This window comes from Vombatus ursinus, unplaced genomic scaffold, assembly GCF_900497805.2.
Source record: "Vombatus ursinus unplaced genomic scaffold, bare-nosed wombat genome assembly UNPS02015255.1, whole genome shotgun sequence".
Lineage (NCBI taxonomy): Eukaryota > Metazoa > Chordata > Mammalia > Diprotodontia > Vombatidae > Vombatus > Vombatus ursinus.
In genome coordinates, this window is record NW_020955033.1 from 25,629,369 (window position 1) to 25,651,557 (window position 22,189).

The 22,189-nt window shown below is 39.5% G+C and overlaps 1 protein-coding gene across 1 annotated transcript in view; it reads left to right on the forward strand.

The window, feature by feature from the left end:
• Window positions 1–14,255: 14,255 nt before the first annotated feature.
• The window catches only part of LOC114031705 (phospholipase ABHD3), a 36,555-nt gene continuing 28,621 nt past the window's right edge, over window positions 14,256–22,189 (forward strand). The window contains exons 1-3 of the mRNA XM_027846862.1: window positions 14,256–14,486; window positions 15,197–15,360; window positions 16,560–16,742. Coding sequence (XP_027702663.1) covers window positions 14,340–14,486; window positions 15,197–15,360; window positions 16,560–16,742 — 494 coding nt within the window. The 5' untranslated portion in view covers window positions 14,256–14,339. The remainder of the gene's footprint in view (window positions 14,487–15,196; window positions 15,361–16,559; window positions 16,743–22,189) is intronic.

Here is a 22,189-nt window from a genome sequence, read left to right on the forward strand (position 1 = left end):
TGATGAACTCTTAAGACAAAAGTTGCATAGAATCAGTAAGGTATGATTTGGGCTGTACTTGGAATCACTGGAGATAATGCAATGAAATCACAGTTGTACCCAGATATCTGAGTAGGTCCTTCTGGAATTAGACCTTCTGGAAGCCAAGCACTTTACTCCCTCTTTTACTCCCTCTTTTCTCCAATTCATCTATTTGTGAAATTTCAGATCTTGCCCATTTCTTACTAATCTTTAAAAAAAAAAGTTTTTGTTTGTTTTTGAGAGGTCATCTTCTGATGAGATTGGCTCCTAGAAACATTGATTGATCAATCAAGCAATCAGTATTTATTAAGCATCTATTATGTGTGAGGCTAAGCAATGGCTGAATGAGTAGTGGTATGGAAGAAATTTCTCTAAATCTCAAGTCATGAAACCAGTCTGACTACTTGTCCTTACCTTCACTATTTGCCTATCCGAAAGGTGTATTCTACTTCTCTCTCTAGGGTTCCTCCTTCCACCGTGGATGACTCTAGGGTCCCATTTTTTCATGTGAGATACTGTCTTGAGAATCATGACTCTGCTAGAAGCAGCTCATTTCCTTGAGTGCCCACTCTCCCCAAAGGAAACCTGATATAAGGCCCCTGTAATTAATTCCTAGCTCTTATGTTTTCATAAGTCCTCTATTATTGCCGTTTTAGGACAGACCTAACTTCTACTTCTCACTCTCCACCCTTCTCCAACAGCCCCCTATGAAGGCTAGGAGAATAAAAAACCCACTAGCCTCTCTCTTCTAATATGTAATCCCAGCAAAAACTCATCCCTAGTTTCTCCCTGTGTCTGGCTTACTCTTTCCGTACTAAGTAACTCCCCTCTGTACTACATAGGCATGCATAAATAGCGTGCACACACACACACACACACACACACACACACACACACCCTGAGACAACTTGTGCCTTACTCCATGAAACATTAATTCTATTCCTCCTCCTGACTCTTTGAATCTTTACTCACTTAGATACTTTTGCTTTTTTCTCTGCAGCCCTTGACCAATTTAGAATTAATTTGCTCATTTGCATGAAATAATGCTGTAAAGTCTATTCATCAAGCTTTTTAAAAAAAATTGTTTATTGTACTTTGCCAGCCCCCCAAATGAGATGTTAGATAATATAGAACGATAATATAGAATGTAAAATTTTAATTTAATTGTTCAATCTCAAATGATTTTAAATAACTTATTTTATTATGACCTAGATCTAATATGAGGCAGTGAATAGAGCACTGGATCTGGAATCAAGAAAACTCCTCTTCCTGAGTTCAAATATGGGCTCAGACACTTACTAACTGTGTGACCCTGGGCAAGTCACTTAACCCTGTTTGCCTCAGTTTCCTCATCTGTAAAATGAGCTGGAGAAGGAAATGGCAAACTACTAGAGTATCTTTGCCAAGAAAACCCCAAATAGGGTCACAAAGAGTCAGACACGACTGAAATGACTCAACAATGGATCTAATGTGATGACATGTTAATATACAACAACCTTGCTTGTTGCTGTTCCCTGTTTTGGTCTAATCCTGGCAAATCAGTACTTGAAGAACATCAATACTTGAAAAGAAGACTTTCAATAAAATACAGCTTGTGAGTCTCCATGAGAGACATTAAGCTAATAACAGTATGGCACTGCAACTGTTATTTTAACAGGAATGAAAGCTTTTGTCTAAAGACATAAAGGTAAATATTAGTAGAATTTAGGCATCAGAAGCAAGTGGGAGAGATTTGCAAGGAATGGTCCCTTACCAAGCCCCAGACATCTCACCAGAAGATACACAACTTAACAAAATCCATGTTCCCTGCTTTAATAAAACCTATTGTAACCCATGATCCAGTTCTTATCCAATGAATCCTGACGGACACAGTTTTAATCATAGGAGAGTGGGTGAATGATGGTGTCACTAAAAGAAATAACAAAGACAGAAGGAGGAGCAGGTGGGGAGGGGGCAGGTGAGATAACTCAGTTTTAGATACATGTTGAGTTTGAGGAACCAGGGCATATCTAATTGGAGATATCCCACAGATTGTGGCAGTTGCAAGGCTAGAGCTTTTAATAAAGGTCAAGGAGACAGAACGTATATATGTATGTCTATAAGTTAAAATATGGTACAAGAAGAACGTAGGAAGGAGCAAATAGCATGACTTGAAGGAGGAATCACTTTTACCTGAGGTGACCAAGGAGGGCTTTATGGAGGATATGACCCATTTGCTCATAAGAAGCCTAGAATGTCCTCTAGCACCTTTCCCTGTTGAATTCCTAAACTCATCCTTGATGAAACCTTTCCTAATCCCTTTGTTGATTACAAATCTACAACACTAACTAAATACCTATTATGTTCTAGACATTATGCTAGGTACTGGGGATACAAATACAAAACATGAAATTAATCATTACCCTCCCCCACTTAGGTGTCATATAGCAGTTTGGTTTGTATCTCTCAAAGAGACTTATTGTGTAATTTTGTGTATTCCAGATATTTATTTCTAAACTATGTGTTAGGCATCTTGTTATTGTTCAGTCATGTTCAACTCTTCGTGACCCCATCTGGGTTTTTCTTGGCAAAGATACTGGAGTGGTTTGCCTCTCCTTCTCAAGCTCATTTTATAGATGAGGAAACTGAGGCAAACAGCGTTAAGTGACTTGCTCAGGGTCACACAGCTTATAAGTATCTGAGGCCAGATTTGAGCTCAGGAAGCTGAATCTTCCTGAATACAGGCCCAGCGCTCTATCCACTGAGTCAAATAATTCTATTGTTGAATTAAATAAAGAAATTTCTCCTCTACAATTGACATAAATACATCACTTCAGTTTCTTTTATTTTCTTTTAGAATTCACTTTCTTATGTTTAATTCTGGAATTCATTGAATTAAATGGCACAGGATGGGGAACCTATGGCCTGGAGGCCACTTGTGGCCTTCAAGTGTGGCCCTTTGACTGAATCCAAACTCCACAGAACAAATTCCCTTAATAAAAGGATTTGTTCTATAAAACTTGGACTCAGTCAAAAGGCTGCACCCAAGGACAATCAATTTTCTCAGGTACATTTGTTAAATATTTAATCCTTTCCCCAATTTTTATTTTCTGTAGGTTTATCAAACTCCGATCTTTTGCATAATTTGGTTGGGTATCTGATATATCTGAGGTATTCCACTGATTTTTTTCCCCCCAGAATCAGATTTTTTTGTTTGTTTTGTTTTTAGGCAGTTGAGGTTAAGTGACTCGCCCAGTCACACAGCTGGTAAGTGTCAAGTGTTTGTTCTGAGGCCAAATTTGAACTCAGGTCCTTCTGACTCCAGGGTTGGTTCTCTATTCACTGCGCTACGTAGCTGTCCTTAGAATCAGATTTTTTTTAAAAAATGTTTTAATTAATATTTTCTGTTTCTTATATCACCATAGTATTCCTTGTATCCATCCCTCTGTCCCTTCCAGAGAACTATTCCATATGACAAATAGTATTTTTTAATAAAAGAAAAATAAAGTTGATACATCGAAAAAGTGTAAAAACGTGCAATGTGTAACACATATGAACTTCCCACTCTCACAAAGGTGTAGCTTGGGGATGACTTCTCATTTCTCTTCATCTGAGTCCTAGAACAGGTATTTTTGATATTGGAATAACTGATTTACAGTAACTGTTGTATAACTACAAAGGTATATACATTTGCATAGATCAGGCGCAACCTGTGGCCCTCAGGCCAACTGCAGCATGGCCAAGGCCAAAGGATTTCGGCGGGGGGGGGGGTCGCGAAAAATGTAGAGGAAGATATAGTGCCTGGGGGTTGTTTATGGCCTATAGGCCTGCAGGTTGTGCGAGACTGGCATAGATATTATAATGGCTATACAAATTAATTGTTATTAGGGATACGAAGAAGAAATACCTCTTAGAATACTCCAAAAGAGATTTGGCTCTGCATTAGCCAATCAGTCAAAGAGCACATATTATACACTTACTATGGTGCCAGGCACTGTTATGCACTCAGAATACAAAGAAAGGAAAAAACATGATCCCGGCCCTCAGAGAGCTTACATTCTAATGTTGGGAAATAATATTTAGTTACATACAAGATATGTGCAGAGTATATGTAGGTAATTTCAGAGAGAAGGAACTAGCATTGGAGAAGGGACTGAGAAAGGCTTCCTGTAGAAGGCAGCATTTGAACTGAGTCTTGAAGGAAGCCTGGGAAGGTAAGGAAGAAGGAGAGAAGTGTGAGGACATTAGAAGACCATTCCAGGAATGGGGGACAAGCAGTACAAAGGCAAAGAGACTGGAGATGGAGTGTTGTGTTCAAAGAGCAGAAAATAGGCCATTGTATGTAGTTAGATCACAGGGAGTAAATTATAAGAAGACTGGAGTCAGTTTGGGAAGGGCTTTAAATGCCAAACAGAGGACTTTATATATGGGAGGTAATAATAAGTGGCCCCTGGAGTTTGAAATCAAAAGACAACCAGGTATTGTAAGAGGAGGCAGAAGACAGAAAGAGGTTTTTGGTTTATCTTGAGTTAAAGGCAGGAAGAAACATGCTTGTTAGACAACCAGGAAAGCTTAGAGGGGAAAACACCAGAGCAGGTAAAAGCAAATTAGAACTAAAGAGCCCATGGAGGTCTTTTCTGGATCATTTAATTTTTTTCTCAATCACCTCTCTTTTACAGGAATGTTATCAACTAGGCAGTCTATCAATTATGATTTATTAAGTCCCTATTGTGTACCAGCCATGTATTAGGTGCTGGGGATACATAAACAAACATGGACATTTATGCCTCCATGGAGTTTGTATTCCATCAGGGAAGACATACATAAACACACACATATACATATATATACATACAAGTTTATATAGAATAAATACAAAATAAATACAAAGTAGTGTAAGGAGAGAGGGCACTGGCAGCTGGGCAGGGAAGGCTTTGGGCAGGTAGGGGTGCTTTGAGCTGAATCTTTAAGGAAGTAAGGGCTTCTATGAGATGGAGGTGAGGAGTGAGCGCATCCTAGGCATGGAAGAGAACCAATGCAAAGGCATGGAGACAGAAGAGTGTTAAAGTGTTTTTTAAATAAAACTTTATTTTTTTAAATTATAAGGTATCTGTTTTTTTCTCCTTCCACTTCCCATCATCCATGGAAGGAAGGAAGGAAAGAAGGGAGAGAGGAAAAGAAGGAAGGGAAGGAAGGAGGAAGAAGGAAGAAAGGAAGAGACGGAGGAAGAAAGGAAGGAAAGAAGGGAAGGAGGGAGGAAAGAAAAAAGGAAGGAAAGAAGGAAGAAAGGAAAGAAAGAAGGAAGAACTAAAATTAGTCAAGCAAAACAAATTCCCAAACTGGTCATGTCCAAAAATATGCTTTTCATTTTGCATATTAATCTATCATCTCTGGATGAGGTGGGCAGTATTTTTCAATGTTACTCTTCTGGAATCCTGGTTGATCATTGCATTGCTTAGTTGTTAAGTCTTTCAGAATTGTTTATTTTTATAATATTGATGTTAAAGTATAAATAACAGCTGCTAGGTGGCACAGTGGTTAAAGCACTGGGACTAGAATCTGGAAGACCAGAGTTCAAATGTGGCCTCAGGCACTTACAGCTATGGTACCCAGGACAAGTCAACTAACTTCTGTTTACCTAAGTTTCCTCAATAGCAAAATGGAGATAATAATAGCACCTACCTTTCAAGATTGTCGTGAAGATCAAATGAGATAATATTTGCTTAGTTAGCACAGTACCTGGTACATAGCAGATGCTGTATAAATGTTTATTTCTTTTCCTCTTTCCTCTTCCCTCCTAAATTGTTTTGGTTCTGCTCACTTCACTCTGTGTCAGTTCATACAAACCTTCTCAGGTCTTTCCGAAACTTTCTTCATTTTTCACAACTCAATAGTATCCCATTATATTCAGTCATTTCCCAAATGGTAGGCACTCCCTAAGTTTTCAGTACTTTTCCACTGCAAAAAGAGTTGCCATAAATACTTTCATACATATGGGGCCATTTCTTCTTTCTTTGATCTCTTTTGAGCATGGACCTAGCATTGGTATGCCTGCATCAAAGAAACTTTTTGTGTATAATTCTAAATTTCTTTCTAGAATGAATTACAGGTCCAATGCATAAATATGCCTGTTTTCCTGCAGTACTTTCAACATTTGTCATTTTTCATCAGCTTTGCCAATCTGGGAGGTGTGAGATAGAACCTCAGAGCTGCTTTAATTTATATTTCTCTAATTATTAGTTATTTGGGAACATTTTTTTCATATGGCTATAGATAGCTTGAGTTTCTTCCTTTGAGAATTGCCTATTCATATCCTTTGACCATTTATCAATTGGTAAATGGCACTTATATATTTGAATCAGTTCTTTATATGTATATATATATATGTATATACATATATATATATATGTTGGAAATGAGACCTTTATCAGAGAAACTTCTTGCAAAGATTTTTCTCCCAGTTAACTGTATCTCTTCTAATCACAGCTGCATTGTATTTGTACAATTTTTAAAAAATTTTCATGTAATCAGAATTGTCCTTTATATCTCCAGTGATGTTATATATCCCTTGTTTTTTTAAAACAAATTATTTATTTTTCGTTTTCAACATTCACTTCTTTTAAAATTTTGAGTTCTAAGTTTTTCCCCCTTCCTCTCCCCCCTCCCCAAGATGGTGTGCAATCTGATATAGGCTATACATACACATTCATATTAAACTTATTTTCGAATTAGTCATGTAAAGAAGAATTATAACCAATGTGAGAAACCACAAGAAAGAAGAAACAAAAAGAGAGAGAGAGCAAATAGTATGCTTCCATCTGCATTCAGACTCCACAATTCTTTTTCTTCATGTGGATAGTATCATGAGTCTCTTGGAGGTGTCTTAGATCCTTGCATTGCTGAAAAGAGCTAAGTCTATCAAAGTTAGTCCTCGAATATTGTTGCTGTTACCGTGTACAATGTTCTCCTGGTTCTGTATATCCCTTGTTTAATCATAAACTGTTGTGAAATGTAATTTTTTCATTGTTCCTACAATTTGTTTACAATTTGACCTTTTCTTTCTAGGTCATGCATACATTCAGAGTTATCTCAGTACAAAGTGTGAAGTGGTGTTCTAAATTTAATTTTTGCCATGTTACTGTCCAGTTTTCCTAAGAGTTTTTGTTAAATAGTGAGTCCTTACCTCAGTAGTTGGAGTCTTTAGGTATATTAAATACTAGTCTATTAGTTTTGGTAGATTTTGTATGGTGTATAACTAATCTGTTCCACTGATGGAGCTCTGTTTTTTTTAACCATCACTAAATTGTTTTGAGAATTACTGCTCTACAGTCTAGTTTGGTATCTGGTACTGCTAGGCCCCCTTCCTTTCTACCAGCCTCCTTTTGCTGAGGGCGTCTTCTGTTGTTGTGGACATCTCCTGTTATTGTGGCTATCTCCTGTCTGACCTCCAGCCTCCCACAAAGGAGGAGATGTGCTATTTCATCAAACTAGCCACCTGCTACTGTGGTGAGAGGAGAAGGTGCCATTCCATAAAGTCTCCAGCTTAGTCTCCTGCCTAGGTCAGGGAATGGAAGGTGGGGAAAGAGAGTAATACCTTTCTTTCTGCTCCAAGTACTTGCTTTCAGTCTGAACTAAGATTCTCAAAGGCCTCCACACTGAGGCCAAAAATGTATTGACTTTGAAAATCTAAAATCTTCCCTTAATGATTAACTCTCTCCTGATCAAACCTTCCCATGCTAGTGATGCCAAACCCCTGTCAGTCATCATCCAAACTGCATTCCCTCTCCCCCCTGCCAGATCCCTCAAACACTACCCTGCCATGTCCCCTCTCAAAGTTATTACCTCTTCCACTGTGTTCTCTGGAATGCCTGGTCCACATGTTTTCACCTTTAATCTTTTCCTTTCCCACTCTCTCCATCTTCTAGTTCTCACTGAGACTTGGCTACCTCCTGATAATTTACACAGCCTCCTTGGTTGCCATTTCCAGCACTGGTTGTACTATAATTCCTTCCCCCATCTCACTGGTTGAGGTGGGAGAGTGGGGAACATTCCATGCTCTCCATTACTACTTCCAGGTCCTCCCTCTACCACCATCACTCACTAAACTCTCCTCCTTTGAGGTTCATTCAATCCACATCTATTGCCCAATCAAAATTCTGGCAGCTGTTGTCTACTGACCTATAGGACACTCCCCTTCTTTCCTCAAAGAATTTCAGTGCTTGACTTTCATTCTTTTCTCTACTCCTCAACTCCTGCCCTCATAACAGGGGAGTTCTATATAAATGCTGATGTATTTCCTCAACACCCTAACTTTATAATTCCTTAACTTGCTCATTTCCCACACACAAAGATGGTCATATTCTTGATCTTTCCATAACCCACAATTGAACCATTTCCATCTATTTGATAACAATCAGATAAGGCATTGCCATTCCACATTTCCCTATGCCTTACAACCCCAAACACTATTCTTTGTCTACACTCTGACCTCCATGTTATGATAACTATGTCCTTTGACCCCTCAGTTCTCTTCTAGACCATTACCCCTGCACTAGCTATACTCTTTACCTTTCTCCATCTTGACCCTTTGGTGAACCAGTTAAACTAGATTCCTTTTCCCTTGGGTCCCTTCTGCCCTTATCACACCATTGATTTTACCCTGCCAAACCCTAGCCTCAGATCATTCCCACCATCTGCTGCTTTCACTCCTATACATGTGCTGCTAAATGAAGGTGAAGAAAATCATAAAATGTGCTATCTGGGTCGACTACAAATTTATATTACATAACCTCAACTGAGTCCTCATTGCTGCTAGACAATCTTTTTACACCTCCCTAATTAACTCACTATCTCACCCACCACGGTGGCTCTTCTGAACCTTTTCATTTCTCCTTAAAACTCCTATAGCTCCTCGTTTCCCTCCAGTCTTTTGGGTCAAAACTCTTTGAGAATGCCATCTATAATAGGTGCCTCCATCTTTTTTCCTCCTACTCTCTTCTTTACTCTCTCTACAATCTGGCTTCTGACCTTATCATTCAGCCGAAAATAGTCTCTCCAAAGTCACTAATGATCTCGCCAAAACTAAAGGCCTTTTCTCAATCCTCATCCTTGTTCTCTTTGATGCTTTTGCACCCTCGTTTTGATATTCTGTTCTCTCTAGTTTTTCAGGACACTACTCTTTCTTGGTGCCCTTCATACTTATAGGAACACTTCTTCTCAGTTGCTTTTGCTGGATCTTATTTAGGTCTTGCCTACTAACTGTGCATATCTCACAGGGCTCTGTCATGGGCCCTCTTCTCCTTCCCTCTCTGTACTATTTCACTTAGAGATCTCAGTAGCTTCAATTTCCTCTCTATGCTGATGATTCTCAAATATACTTATCTAGTTCTGAACTTTGCTGACCTCCAGTCTTACATCTCCAACTGCCTATTAGACATCTCGGAACTGCATAGCTGATAGATGTCTTAGACTCAATGTGTCCAAAAGTGAACTCATTATCCCTCTTCCTTCTTCCAAACCTACCCCTCTTCAAAACTTAGCTGTTACTTTTGAGGATACCATCATTCTGCTAGTCCCCCAGGCTTGCTACCTTGATGTCATTCTCAATGCCCCACTATCACTGCCCTTATCCAATCTATTGCAATGGCCTGTCAATTTTACCTTCATGTCTCTCACATGTGCCCCCTTTTCTCCTCTACTGTCACCACCTTGGTGCTGGCCCTCATCATCTCACGGCTGGACCATTGTAATAATCTGCTGGCTGGTTTCCCTGCATCAAGTTTCTCCCACTTCAATTCATCCTCTACTTACCTGTCACAACCGTCTTCCTAAAGAAAAGGTCTGGCCATGTCATCCTCCCTTAACCCCACACAATTAACTCTAGTGGCTCCCAATCACCTCCAGGATCAAATATAAAATCTTCCATTAGTCAGTCAATAAACATATTAAGTGCCAGGCACTGTACTAAATGCTGAGATCATAAAGAAAGACAAAAGACAATCCCTGCCCTCAAGGAGCTCACAACCTAATGTTTGATACTCAAAGCCCTTCATAACCTGCCCCCCAACCTTTCCAGTCTTTTTACACTTTCCCTCCCTCCACATATTCTTTGATTCAGTGACACTGGCCTCCTTTCTGTTCCTCAAACAAGACACTCCATCTGCTGACTCCAGGCATTTTCACTGGCTGACCCTCATGCCTGGAAGCCTCTCCTTCCTCATTTCTACCTCCTATCTTCCTTCAAGTTCCAACTAAAATGTCACCTTCTACAAGAAATCTTTCCTGATGTCTCTTAATCTAGTGCCTTCCCTGTTTACTATTTCTGATTCATCCTGTATATAGCTTATTTGTACAGTTACGATAGAATCCTCGTAAAGCTGCCCCCAGTCCCAATATTCTAACTTCCTTACATGCCCCATTGAACCGAAGGCCCACTGCCCCTAACTAGCCACTGTCCCCTGCCCTCCCCCAACTCAATATCATAACTTCTTCACATATGCCTCACTAGAACAACAGGTGTGTCCATGAACTCATATTCCTCACAGAAACAACAGGCATGTCCATGTGATGGGATCCCAGCCACTACCTCTAGCTAGCCACTGTCCTCAGACCCATTCCTCAAAGTTCCCACAGAAACAGCAGGTGTGTCCATACACTCAACCACAACCTCATCTATCTAGTCTTAGACAGGACCACAATACTCAGCCAATCAGAAAGCAGCACCACCAGGATGCCCAAACAGGATGAGGACCTCAAAACAATAGAAGGGACTTTCCCTAAGTAGGCACCTGCACAGTAATAGCAAAAGCTGTCCTTTAGGTGAACTTATGATGCAAAGACGCTTATTATAATATTATCATACATACATACATACCCCCCCATGGGATGCATTATGGGAAATCGCATGTGCAGTTCCACTGAGGCTGGGACCCCTCCCCTATTACCTAATCCCTTAACAAACCCTTCCTGCCTTTTTAATATTCATAATTTCGGTTACGTAATTGCATCTTTATCCTATAAAAATCCCGTCTTGCTTTCGCTAAAGTTGCTGGTTCTTCTTGGAACTTAGCCCACTTCATTAGAGGCTTCAATCTCAATAAATGCCTTTACTTGGATTAGGGGTGGTCTGATTCTGAATTCTTTGAGACGGTTCCACCACAATACATTATGAAACCGTAACAGTTACCTCCCCATTGGACTTCAAGCTCCTTGAGAGCAAGGACTGTCTTTTACCTTCCTTTTGGGATTTTCTTGGCATAGATATTATAGTGGTTTACCATTTCCTTCTTCAGCTCATTTTTTACAGATGAGAAACTGAGGCAAACAGGGTTTTGAAGTCCAGAAGGTCAGAAGCAGAGACAAAAGAAACCAAAAGGTGTTCAGTTAAAAGTCCAGGAAATGTGAGGGTTGAGTTGGAAGTCAAAGGTCAAAGGTTGCAGCCTAGCCATCAGCAAAACTTCATGGTCAAAACACAAAGTAGAATATTATGCAAATATAGGAGAAGCAAGAGGTTCAGAGGTAAAGCAAATAGATATTGTTTGAATTTCTTTACTTTTCAAGTGGTGGAATCTATGAACGATGGCATAAGCAGAAAAAAATGTTTGTCCAAAAAAAGAAAATGGAAACTTTGTCCCTCCTGTTTCCTTTTCTCCTCCTCCTCCTCTCAAAAAGCACACAGGTTAAAGACAGTCCTTGCTCTCAAGGAGCTCGAAGTCCAATGGGGAGATAACGTGCAAAAGATGCAATTACATAACAGAAATTAGGCAATTCATAAATATTTGTTGACTGATTGAGATTCTTGACTTTTCATTTCTTCAGATTAATTTTGTTTTTTTTTTCTAGTTTTATAAATTAATCCTTTGGAAGTTTGATTGGTACCCAACTGAGTAAGTAAATTCATTTAGGCAGCTTTGTCATTTTTATTATATTAGCTCAACCTACCCATGAGCCATGAATATTTCTCCAGTTATTTAGGTTAACTTTTTTTCCCTCTAAAGCATATTTTATGGCAGCTGGGCGGCACAGTGGATAATGTATAGGAGAGGGATCAGATGTCCAGATGATTTGCAAGAATAGCCAATTAGGTAAGTAGTATTGAACAAAGCAGAGAGAAGTCATTGCTGAGTATTGAATAGAATGGTGTCACAGTTAATTTTCTTCTCGATGGTCAAGGTTTAGCCAGCCAGGCACCTAGCTTTTTCCTCTTTTCTCCTGTTCACCATTAAGTCATTTCATTGCTTGTTACCAGAGTTAGGACAAAGCATTTGTATGCTTTAGGTAAGCTTTCAAAATTCATTAAGTATCACTGTGCTCTGGAGGCCTTGAGTCTTCATTAGGCTAGGACATATGTCTTAACTTCATCAAATACATACCTATGTACTATGGAAAATTTGATTTTCTGAAATTAAAAATGTGTGTTTAAAGTAGTATTAAAAAAAACCCAGCCCTCATCGTTACCCCCTTGTATACCCCTAATCCCAGCCCTGCTTGTTCTCATTAGACTGGAGAACAGAGTTTTTATAACTGAAATATAGTATAAGTAGTAATGGGGGGAGGGGGAGGTAAGAGGTAAGGAGATATTAAGTTGATGCTTAAATTCACAATATTTGTGTGTGTATATACGTTATATACGTACATATATATCCATACAGATATGTATTATTTATCTATATCTTTAATCTAGACTCTCTAACCTTACACTGATATGAATGATTAAGGGTGGATATTCTTAAGATCTTTTTCCCTTTACAAACGGAAGAATACATTAATACATTACATCTCTATCATCCCTGAGGCCAGAAGGTCAAGTTTTTGTTGTAGTCCTTCACTTTTAAAACTGGGTTAGGATGTTTATCAGAGATATTTCGATACTTATCTGATACGAAATACACTATAAATATAAATATTCTTTCCCTTAAAGAATATGTTAATTAGTTAAGCTTATACTGACATTTGAGATTGGGACTAAAAGTGACACGTTAAAAAAAAAAAAAGCCTGAACTCAAAAAACTGTTTAGATAAACTAAAGACGCTCACCGCTAAAGCAAACATGTATCATTTTCTTTCCAGTGAATGGAATTCCTGCCATTTTCAAGGGTTATCTGTTGTTTCATCTAATCCAGATTTTTTTTTTTTAAATTTCATGTTTTTTAATTTAAAAACTAAGGATTATTTTACAGGGTGTTCCAAAATGTAAGTGCAGTTTTAGGCTTTGATAGCTTTTGGTACAGCCTGTACATAATTTTTTCCTCAGAACAACTACAGATTTAGAGGTAGATTTACATACAGTCCAGCATATCTGGTTTATCACCTAAATATGAAGACAATTCATAATGCAGAATTCTAATCCCTCCCTCTGAGCCTTTTCGGATGCCTAATCAAATGTCCTGGCTTTTTTCTTGTTGCTATAAATAAACTCAGGAAAATCTACATCCCAAACCTTTTCCTGTGTCCTGGTATCAGATGACCAGCCTTATTACAAAAAGACGACGATATATTCAGTTTCGATACTGAACCCTGAGTGTTCAAGAGGCTTAGATTCTGGAGGTCGTTTTCGTTCTGACCCATTTCACCTATTTAGGGGAACACATCAGGAACTAACTTCTGATCCATGCTCGTGATGTAGAAAGAGTAAGCATTTAAACATGGTTGTGTGCTCCTCTTTCTATTCAGAGTAACATTTCTAGCCTCTTCCTCCTCTCTCCCGCTGCCCCGCTCCTCTCCTGTTGTTCTTTGCAGGCCATAGCTTAAGTGCCTTTCTCTTCACTTCGCGCATCGACTTTCCCAGCACTTTTTCCCCTCACCCCGGAGCCCGTGCTCGGTCCTGGACTTGCCCCCCAGGCTCCTGAAGCCTTTCCCGGGCAGGGTTAACCCACTCCCGGCAGGAGGTGCTCAAGGTCATAGCCGCATATCATTGTCCGGAGGCCAGGAAGGGGGGGCTGTAGCCTAACTTTTTTATTATTTAGCAGTGACCCCAAGTTGACTCCCTTCCCAGGAGGGCATTAAATGGGGTCGTTTTCTGCTGTTCCCCGCCCCCCCTTCTCCAGACCACCCCGCCTGCAGTCAGCCCCAGGCTCCTGCCTGCGCCTCCGGAAGGTTCCTTAGTGGCAGGCGGGGGCGGCTCCCCGTAAAGCCGGGGAGGAGCCGGCGGCGATCGCACTGGCGGGCAGGGCGGGCGGTGACGGCTGGCCCGGGCTACGTCTGCTCCTCGGCTCTGCCCGCCCCGCTTCTGTAGGCGGAAACGGCCCATTTCTTCGGTAGGAGCCGCTGCTGCGCGCTTTCCTGCTGCAGCCGCTGGGGCTCCGGTCCTCTCCATCCTCCGGAGCCGGCGCACGATTGGCATGGACCTGGAGATGCTGTCCCGGGAGTTCTCCCTCTATCTGGAACACCAAGTCCGGGTCGGGTTCCTGGGCTCGGGCGTGGGCTTGTCTCTCGTCCTGGGCTTCAGCGTTGCCTACGCCTGCTACTACCTGAGCAGCATTGCCAAGGTGAGGTGGGGTGTGGGGGACAGAGAAGCCCGAGCGCGCCAGGTGGGGGGGGGGAGCGGAGGGGGGGGGGCGGGGGGCGGGGAGGGGAAACAAGGTGCGTTAGCGAGGCCGAGGAAACTTGAACATAGCTACGCGGGGCTGCAGGTGACTCTAGCGGGAGGCACCTGGTTTGAAAAAGAATGAAAGGATGACTGCTTTCTCCAAACTACCGGCATGCAAGTTGTGGCCAGAGTAAATGTTTTCAGCATGAAGACGCGGGAAACGCACCCTTCTCCCCGCGCCGCATCTCCTGAGCTGCCCATATTCAATCCCTTCTGGCGCTAAGGAGCAGCAACCCAGGTCTCTTGCCCAAGAAATGCCCTCGACCCTGGCTGACCGCAGAGCACACCCGGCCAGTGTGCACGTCGTGCTGTCACTGGGTTCCTTTATTATTGGTGACCTATGGCACCGTTCTGTGTGCCTCTCTGAAACTTTTGGGAGTTTTTGGCGTGGCTTCCGGTAGCTCAACCTACACTACCCCCGGGCCGTTTCAGAAATAAAACTTGCACGGGCTAGTTCCAATTCATTTTGAGTTCTTTGCCGTAGGCCTCATAGCAAATGTAGAGAAAGAGAATGAACGTGTGTGAGCACTTACTGGAATACTAACAACACTGGGTTTGGTTTTTTTTTGTTTTTTTTTTAAACCTTTCACTGTTATCGGCCTTTCCTAGAAACCCCAACTGGTGACAGGGGGTGAGAGCCTGAGCCGCTTCCTTCAGGACCATTGTCCTGTAGTGACAGAAACCTACTATCCCACCATTTGGTGCTGGGAGAGCCGGGGGCAGACTTTACTGAGACCTTTCATCACTTCTAAGCCCCAGGTGCAGTACAGAAAGTAAGTAGATTTACTGTTGTTGTTTTTTTTCTCCATAGCCATCCTTACTGCCTTTCAGGAAGGGAACCCACCACTATACAATGCTTGGGTCTTAGTACTTCTGTTTAGTAAATATAGTACGTGCACTAAAGGTGTGTGAATGAAAGGCATCCAGGCCCAGAAATAAGTAAAGTAATTCAAATGGAATAGGGATGTTCCCAGTTATTGCCATTCTACTAAAATTTTGACCTTAGACTTAACAAACTATTTCTAGAATTAAAGAAGTGTTTTTGTACGTGTTTTCCAAGAATTGATTCAGCCGTCCCCTCAGAGTAGCTAAGTCCTTTGGTGATGTGCACCATAGAAACAGAAAGATAGTCAGTTAATGGTGCAAAAAAAAATGCAAAATATGGTATTCTCTGTGAGCTTTGACATAGGAACTTCACTTATGTACAGAGATCACTTTATATTGGTGATTGAATTGATTCTGATAGTAATGACCTTAAGGCACTAAAGACAGTCCAAAATGTAGCAGTAACCAGGAGACAGAGATGGTGCCTATTATTAATTTCCCTGAGTCATCTAGTCCTTCTGGAGTTCCTTTTGTTGCCTGGAACTTCAACTGTTTGGGAACATAGAGTGAGTGAATTGATGCTTTCTGATGGGTCCTTTAAAATATTTTAAAAGTGGCATCTGTTTACTTGATACTGATAGGAGATAACAAGGTTTAGCTGAAAGCATAAGGCTGAATTATATTTATTTCTAATTCACTGATCTCCTAGATGTACTTAATCAAGTTGGAAATAATACTGGCTATTCATCCATTTCATAATGATGGGAAAATATGAAAGAATTTGGACTTCTTTCAGGAACTGAGAAAATATTAGTTGTAATAATCATTACATAGCATCTTTTTTATTCAGGCTGCTAAAGATAACTCAAAACCAAATGTTATTAATTATCATAATAATGTTGTATTGAAAGAAAGTGGTTTTTATGTGGCTTCTCAGACGCACGAAGAAATGTAGAAAAGTATAACTAATTTTAAATGAACTAGTAATGTTGTAGACCTATGATTCATAAAATTAAGATTAACAATAATAGTAAAATTAAGATTCATCAAAGAGGTGATAGTTATCAAGTTACAGTTATTAAGATAGTTATCGAGGCTACAAGGCTATAAAAGAGAATCATTTTTGTCTTTTGAATTTTTTTTAAAGTGAGCTAATTAAAACAACAGATGGAGGACAGATTTCACTGGACTGGTTTGATAATAATAAGAGTACGTGTTATCTGGATGCTAGCACCCGACCTACTGTCTTACTGCTGCCTGGCCTCACAGGAACAAGCAAAGAATCTTACATCCTTCATATGGTCCAATTCAGTGAAGAATTGGGATACAGGTATCATTGAGTGTTTTATTCTAGCTAAATTAAATAGATGAAATACATGATTATGATGATGATGATAGATACATTTTTCCTATACTGGCATAATTAAAACATCCCTTTATACAGGATGCTTTACTCCCTACCTCTAATGCTATTTACTTTGGAGTTGATTTACAGAGCAGCAGGAGTAGATGATGACCTAGTTGGCACTATGAAGAACCATACTACAACCCTTTAAGAACACAGTTGCATTCCTAATGTTTCACTAAGTGCTTGGTTTAGGAAGGCACAACTTTTTTCTCAAGTGTGAGGCTATATCCCAAGTATGTAAAAACACTTAAAATCTTAGAGTTTGTTCCAGAGTCATTCTTATCATTTCAGAGTTGATTCACCTCTCTTATGTCTGACCAAAGGTTGTGGGCTTATGATAGTCAAGTGCTGCTGCAGCATTGTTTTGGTGGCTATACTTAGCCCAGTTTCCAGGCATGATTTTAATTTGCACAGGTACCTTGGCAACAGTAAATTTTAAGTCCTGTTTCTATTTATCTCTGCATCCTAAAGCACAAATATTGGTTGAATTAAGTTGAAAGGGACTTTTGCATGTGTGGTTAAGTCATTTCAACACACTCACACTCACAAATAGTAATCCCTGTTAAGGCTAACTTTGAAGAGGAAGGACATGGACATTTTATATGAGGAGGATCTAAAATTGAGTAATGCTTTTATCCAACTCAGAACAATTGTACTAGGGGAAATGGAGGATGAACTTGTCAATAAAAATCCCTATACATCTTTATTCATACACTAGGGAAAGGAAATTCTTCATTAAAGTTGTATCAACTAGTTGACTGACCTTTTTGTATAGAGATAGGGACTAACCCTGTGATTTCATTGATTTAGACTACTCCTGGGTGAAGAAACCCCCTCTGCCAATGCAGGTTAGTCCTTTCTCTGCTACTCATAGTATTAGAGCGTTGCCTGGAAAACTAAGAGGTTAAATGAGTTGCCAAGGGTTATATAGCCAGTATGTAAGGGGCTTAGGGACAGCTAGGTGGTAAAATGGATAGAGTGCTGAGTCTTGGAGTCAGGAAAACTCAATCTTCCTCAGTTCAAATCCGGCCTCAGACACGTACTAGCTGTGTGACCCTAGGCAAGTCACTTAACCCTGCTTGCCTCAGTTTCCTCATCTGTAAAATGAGCTGGAGAAGGAAATGGCAAACCACTCCAGTATTTTTGCCAAGAAAACCTCAAAAAGGGGTCATAAAGAATCAGACAGGACTGAACAACAACAACAACAACAAAGGGGCTTAGAAGAAGAGCTTGAACCCAGTGCTTTCTGGCTCCAAGGTCAGCTTTCTATTCACTATGCTTATGCTGTCTTGTGCCTTTATATAAAATGTATCTTGTGCACCAGGTAACACTCTTAGAAATTGTAATAGTTTTAAATATCAGAATTGTAGTAGAAGGGAAATCTTTAGGCATGATTTCAGCATCCATTTATGTTTAAAGTCTTTAGTCAATCAGGCTGAACTGTAATGGCAGATCTAAGTCTTTGTTAAACATTAGACTTGGACAGAAAGCATTAATAAGGCTTTTTGTAAATGTTGAAATTGCTACTTCTAGGCTTGGCCTGAATCATTTTCAAAGCTGTTTTTTAAAAAAAAGTCTCTTGGGACTGGACATAAGCCTTAAGTTGCTCGTAGGCAAAGCTTCCTTCTGTCACCTGAACTGTCACAGACCACTGTCAGGACCCTGAGGCTAAAAATTTTGCCCTGGGTTTCCGAGGTGTAGGAAAGATCCTAGCTTGCATATATCTCCAGTGTTAACACTGTGATCCAGTCACCAAATATGTATTGAGCACTTAATATGTGCAGTTCTCTGTGCTAGGTACTGGGGGAAATTGAAATATACAAATATGTAAGAAATAGCCTCAGGTCTTAAGAAGCTTATACTTTGGCATATAGAATAGGGGGGATTGGACTAGACCATACTTTACTGCCTCCAGATCCAGCCTATCTAGAAGCTAGTTTTAGATTGAGACTTTGGATCCAAGACCAAGCTTGAAAGTAGCAGAATGAGTGAATAGACTTTGATCATCATGCTTACTCACTAGCCTTCAGTAACCTCACCTATTATCTCTGAGGAGTCTTAGAATCCAGGTCAGGGCCAGGTACATAATAGAAAGAAATGCTTCCTGGGTTTCAAAGGTCACTGAGTTAAAAATAGGCTGGAGGTTTGGGAGATGGTAATCTCAGGATCTGTAAGTAATAATGATTATTAATAATAATAATATAGTGCTTTAAATTTTTAAACCATTTCATTTAATCTTAACAACAACCATGTGATATAGGTGCTGTTATTATCCACATTTTAACTGATGGGGAAACTGAGGCTGAGAGCGGTTAAGTGATTTACCTAGGGTCATAGAACTAATAAGTGTCTCAGACAGAATTTGAACTCAGGTCTTCCTGATCCCCAGTCCAGCACTTGATATTGTACTACACTGACCTAGGGGGACAAACAAGTTCTAGGCCTCTGACTTGTTGAAATTGAGGGACTAGGGACTGTTGTTAGACATGTGGAATACTCTGTACTGGTGCAAATTGGCAACTCTTCTGTAATTTGTGATCTTAGAGAGCTGCCTGGAGATACTAAGAGGTCACGTCATTTGCCCAGGATCACACAGTCCGTAGAGGTCAGAGGTAGGGCCCAAGTTGTTCTGATTCTGGGACTAGCTCTCTATTTTCTATGTTCCTGACAACTCATCTCGTTGCGAGGTGTTACTGGGCTTTAAAGCATTTAAGGAAATTTATGAACTTGATTGTCTTTATGGCACCGTTTAATTCATTACTGTTTAGATGTAATTTAGGTACTTGAGATAGTTTGGCTCAGCTTGTGGAGTAAAATACTAGATTTTAAAAAAATAAAGTTTTTCTTCTTTTAGTTAACAAATTCTTTATAGTTTAACTAAAACACACAAAAGCTAATGCCTATTATTTTCAGGTATATTATACTTGAAGCCTCTTCAACTTCTAATGCTAAATTTCTATGATCCTATGAACTCTACTAATTTGAAACTTAAAACAATTAAATGAACTTGGCTTGAGTTTTTCACACTGATAATAAAAACAAGGGTTTATTAAACATTGATTTTAAGATTATAGGTAGACTGTCTGGCCTACATAAGAGAACAACTGTAGCAAATTAGATTACAAATAATTGATAGATATGTTAGTTATAAATCAAACTTCATTACTCATGCTCTTATCCATGTAAATACGCTTTTGCCAGTGTAGACTGCAATCCATCTACCTCTACAAATTGTATGTGGTAGCTTTTCATAGCCTCTCATAAATACTCCAGAGAGGATATACCCAGAATACTAGAAACCTATTTTAGGGCTTTTAACCTTCTGCAGGTAGTGTTGCTGAGCCTTCTCTGAGATCTTTTAACATCACAAGGATGCCAGTTAAGTACTTGACCTTTTCATTTGTTATTTCGTGCTCTATGACTGGCCCAATGCTTTTTTCAGTCATATTTCCTTAATGACAGTTCTTATGCCACTCTTTGTATACAGGTTATTCTTATTGTTGTTGTTGTTCAGTTGTTCAGTTTTGTCTGACTGATTGTGACCTCATGGACCATACTGTCCATGGGGTTTTTTTTTTTAGCAAAAATGCTGGAATGGTTTGCCATTTCCTTTTCCAGACAGGGTTATTCTTAGAAAATCATGAAAACAGATTTCCCAAGAAACTATATTGAGTTCTCTTAATCTAACTCATATTATCATATATACTTTTAAGTAATATAGTTACTTTGAACATTTTGCTGACATTTTCACTCCAAAACAGGGAAGAAAGGAAATTCTTGTAGCATCTGGATGCTAGGCTGCTGTTGTTCTTAATTTAGCTATTCATTTAGCTATTCATTTAACTACTTAGACTCATGATCTCATGAGTGCAGGTACTACCACTTGTATAAGTCACAGTCTCTTCACACTTTATCATGCTGTGTGATTCTTATCTACATCTTTCTCTAAATCATCCTTAGAATACCTAACAAATGCGCTATAGTCCTTTCTCTGGTTCTTTTAATATCTTGATGGTACCATTGTATCACTCAAACTCTGTCTGTGGTTTTTCATTCTTGTTACATGATCAGTCCACTTCCCTTGTTTTAGATGTCTTTTTTAATTATTTGTTTTTAGTTTTCAACATTTACTTTTATAAGATTTTGAGTTCTAAACTTTTCTTCCTCCCTCCCCCCCTCAAGATAGCATGCAATCTGATATAGCTATATGTGTACAATCATATTAAACATATTTCTACATTAGTCATGTTGTAAAAGAAGAATCAGAACAAAAAGGAAAAAACATGAGAAAGAAAAAAAGAGAAAATAGTAAGCACCTATCTACATTCAGACTCTATAGTTTTTCTCTAGATATGGATAGATAGCATTTTCTATCATGAGTCTTTTGGAATCGTCTTACATAATTGCATTGCTGAGAAGAGCTAAGTCTGTCAAAGTTGGTCATCGCACAATGTTGCTGTTACTGTATACAATGTTCTTCTGGTTCTGCTCACTTCACTCAGCATCAGTTTATGTAAGCCTTTCCAGGTTTTTCTGAAATCTGCCTGCTCATAATTTCTTATGGAACAGTAGTACTCCATTACATTTTTATACCACTACTTGTTTAGTCATTCCCCAGTTGATGGGCATCCCCTCAGTTTCTTATCCTTTGCCACCACAAAAAGAGCTGCTATAAATATTTTTGTACATGTGGGTCCTTTTCCCTGTTTTTTGATCTTTTTAGGATATAGACCTAGTAGTGTTATTGCTGGATCAATGGGTGTGCACAGTTTGATAGCCCTTTGGGCATAGTTCCAAATTGCTCTCCAGAATAGTTGGATCAGTTCACAACTCCACTAACAATGCATTAGTGTGCCAATTTTCCCACATCTTCTCCAGCATTTATCTTTTTCCTGTTTTGTCATGTTAGTCAATCTGATAGGTGTGATGTGGTACCTCAGAGATGTTTTAATTTGCATTTCTTTAGTCAATAATGATTTAGAGCATTTTTTTCATATGACTAATAGATAACTTTAATTTCTTCATCTGAAAACTGCTTGTTCATATCCTTTGGCCCTTTATCTATTGAGGAATGGCTTGTATTCTTATAAATTTGACTTAGTTCTTTATATATTTTAGAAAAGAGGCCTTTATTTGACAGTGTCTTACATTGCACTGTGAATGTAAATATGCTACTGCTCATATTTACCCTGCTTCTTTCCATCACTCTTAAGCACATTCAGTAATCTTTGAGATTCTAACCCTCAGTTATTTCAAGGACTCTCAGAGGAAAGAGAGATTAAATATGTCCTGTTTTGCCCCAGAGAGAAAAACATAAACAATAGGTATAAGTTTCAGAAAGGCAGATTTAGGTTCCATCTAAAGAAAAA